The 2779-nt window shown below is 56.0% G+C and overlaps 1 protein-coding gene across 1 annotated transcript in view; it reads left to right on the top strand.

Annotated features, from left to right (window-relative positions):
* The window catches only part of SOCS7 (suppressor of cytokine signaling 7), a 14323-nt gene that overhangs the window by 8460 nt on the left and 3084 nt on the right, over positions 1 to 2779 (top strand). Inside the window, 1 exon segment of the mRNA XM_010134337.1 lies at positions 1797 to 1925. Within this exon segment, the coding sequence (XP_010132639.1) occupies positions 1797 to 1925 (129 nt within the window).

Below are 2779 nucleotides of genomic sequence, written 5' to 3'. Positions count from 1 at the left end.
GCCTCCCCAGCCGGCCTGCCGCAGAAAATAGTGGTTTGCTGCCTTTCAGAGCAAAGCTCGTCTTTTTCTCCTCTTTGCCCTTGCCCCAGGGGTGCTGCTGTTGTCATCTTCCACTTTGGCAAGCGAAACCTGGCAACGCTTCTGGTCTCGAGCCCCTCTGATGGGAAGGAGCCCCAGAAGTAATTCTAGCCAGTCCCCCTGTCCCTGCCCGTGGTGTAAGAAGGATTTCCGTCACCTTACAGAGAAGACAAGAAGCTCTTGCAGCTGGAGGGGATGCCAGGCTGCCTGTGCAGTGCATACTTTTACATAGCTGAGCTTTGGAGCAAACTTCTCGTGCTACTGGTTTCTTATTTTGGGGCTGGGACACGTCCATTCTCAGAGCTTCCTTAGCCAGGTGTTCTTCACGTTCCCCAAGCCGTCCTTCTCACTGCGTGGACGGTTGGGGCTGCCGCCTTCCCTAGATCAGCGCTCCCAGCTGTGGCACTGCATCACAGGCTTCATTTCTGGGGGCAGCGCTTGGGTCTGCGGCAGCAGCCCGCTGGTCCCCCCCAGGACCCGCTGCCTCGTGCTGAACGTGCTGCGGCAGCGGGGAAAACTGCAGACCCGAGCGCTTTGAGAAACCTCTGGAGTGACAAATGGTGAGGCTGGGGGAATGGTGATGAGAAACGCTTCACCTTCAGGTTTCAGGTAGATGAGAGGAAGGAACCAGAATTTGTCTGTTGTAGGTGAGTAGGCGGGCTGGGGAGGCTGGAGTTTGTGCTTCGTCCTGTACATCTGCTGGCCACTTTCAAGGGCTCGTTCAGATCCGGGATTCCCAAGAATTACATATTTTCGTGCCTGTGAATGGTGTCAATGATGGAATCTGCCCCCCTACAGCCACGAGCCTGGATCTGGCTCCTGATGGGCTCCAGCCTAACCAGAGCCCTTGTTTTCCCATTTTCCTCTTCCCAGTGAAGCTCCGGTGCCTGCTGGCTCTTGCTGGAGCACTGACAAATCTGCAGACAGAAGAGGAGATACAGAGGGGGATTTTAGGCAGCGGTTTGGCAAGGGAGGGGGATAAATGGCTGCATTTCGGTGCGTGGAGGGGGTGTCTGGTGCAGCACAAAGATCCTGAGACTGGTCTGACTTGAGGCTCTTTAGAGATCTGTAGAGAGGCTGGAGGACCCGCTGCCCCTGGGCTGCCCAGCTCCCGTTTCACTGTTTGCCCCCAAGCTCTGCGTACGTCGTGCCAGGTAGCAGTACTGGGAGGGCCGGAGCTTGGGGGAGGTGGTCCTAGCTTGACCGTGATTGGAGTGAAGGTGTTTGGAGCAGTTGGTGAGAGCATGGAGCTGCTGCCGTGCCTGCTTTGGAGGAAGCGGTCCTTGACAGCCGAAGGGCTGCTGGAAAAGAGGCCTTCAGCTCCTGGATCACCATTTTACACCCCTCTGGCTTTCCGTGGAGTGCTGTGGAGGAGCAGGGGCAGCTCATGCGCTGTAAAAGGCTGTTTTGATAGGTTCAGACCCAGCAGTCGTTGCAGGCTGGTCACCAGTTCGGGCAAGCGTGACTTGTGGCCGTACCTGTGTTACAGTGGTCACGTTGTCCTGTGCATCCTCAGCTCCTGGAGAGCACTGGTTCCAGTGAAACAGCATCCTGGTGCCACTGGTGTTTCTTCTTCATGCCCTGCCTCGTCCCAGCTTCACGAGGAGGAGTCAGCCTGGGGTGTTCACCTCGTCTCTGAGAGCATCAGAGTTGAGACCAGGCTCTCTGCTTCCCACTAGTGCTCCTATAAGGTGAAACCTTCTCTGTTCTCTTGGAAGGGACCTTCAGCCTGTGGTGCCACCCCAAGTTTGAAGACCGCTGCCAGTCTGTGGTGGAGTTCATAAAGAGAGCGATCATGCACTCCAAAAACGGGAAGTTTCTCTACTTCCTCCGATCCAGGGTTCCAGGTGAGTCTCTGCGCTGAGTCCGGGGGCATTCTGTGCCCGTTAGCTGCTGCTCTGTCCTGGAGAGCCCATTTAACGCGGTGCTCAGAGCCCAGGTCTGCGTCCTTGCCCTGTGACTCCTCAGGAGGATCCTGAGGAGCAGATCTCTGCCTTGGCAGCTGTACCAATGCTCCCGGTGGTAAGGAGACTTCCCAAACCTTTCCAGGAGTGTGGAAATGTGATAGTATCTCACACTGACAAACGGAGCTGGAGGCTGGAAGCCACTCTCTCAACAAGCAATTATCTGCCTACGAAAACGCCGCCGCCTTCCCTCCCCCAGCCCCAGTACTCTTCAGGGGAACCACTCTCTGCTTTCTAGTTTCCCAGCTCTCCCTCAGCTGAGACCCACCCAGGGCTGTCGGGGGACAGAGACGTTACACTGAGCGTGTGGGAGCGTTTCCAAGAGCTCAAAGTGAGCCGCAAGCTATGGATCCTGTAGATCCAGAGTCCCTGGGGGGACCGTGATGCAGGAGCCCAGCAACAGGCAGGTGCTTGCGAGCAGGGAGGGAGCGTTAGTGCAGCTCTGTTGAAGCATGTTGGATTGCAGAGCTCGTTTCTACACCCATCAGACTCCAGTTCCTTGAACAGGATCACATCTCCCTCATGATAAATCTGGGCAGGAGCTGGACCGGTATCTTCTGTATCTCTTTTTCCTGGTTTTCACTCGTCTGTCCTGATGTACCGTAAAGTGAGCCAAAAAATCCAGTGTGAAAGGAAGGGAAGAGTCTGCCAAACAGGCAGATACGCCCCTTACTTGTGAGAGAGCGGCAGTGGGGGACAGAATTGGGCGGGTGATGCTTTGAGAGCAGAGCAGGAAT

The sequence above is a fragment of the Buceros rhinoceros genome, unplaced genomic scaffold (genome assembly GCF_000710305.1).
Source record: "Buceros rhinoceros silvestris isolate BGI_N320 unplaced genomic scaffold, ASM71030v1 scaffold29044, whole genome shotgun sequence".
In the NCBI taxonomy this organism is placed as follows: Eukaryota; Metazoa; Chordata; class Aves; order Bucerotiformes; family Bucerotidae; genus Buceros; species Buceros rhinoceros.
This window is presented reverse-complemented; position numbering and strand designations above follow the sequence as displayed.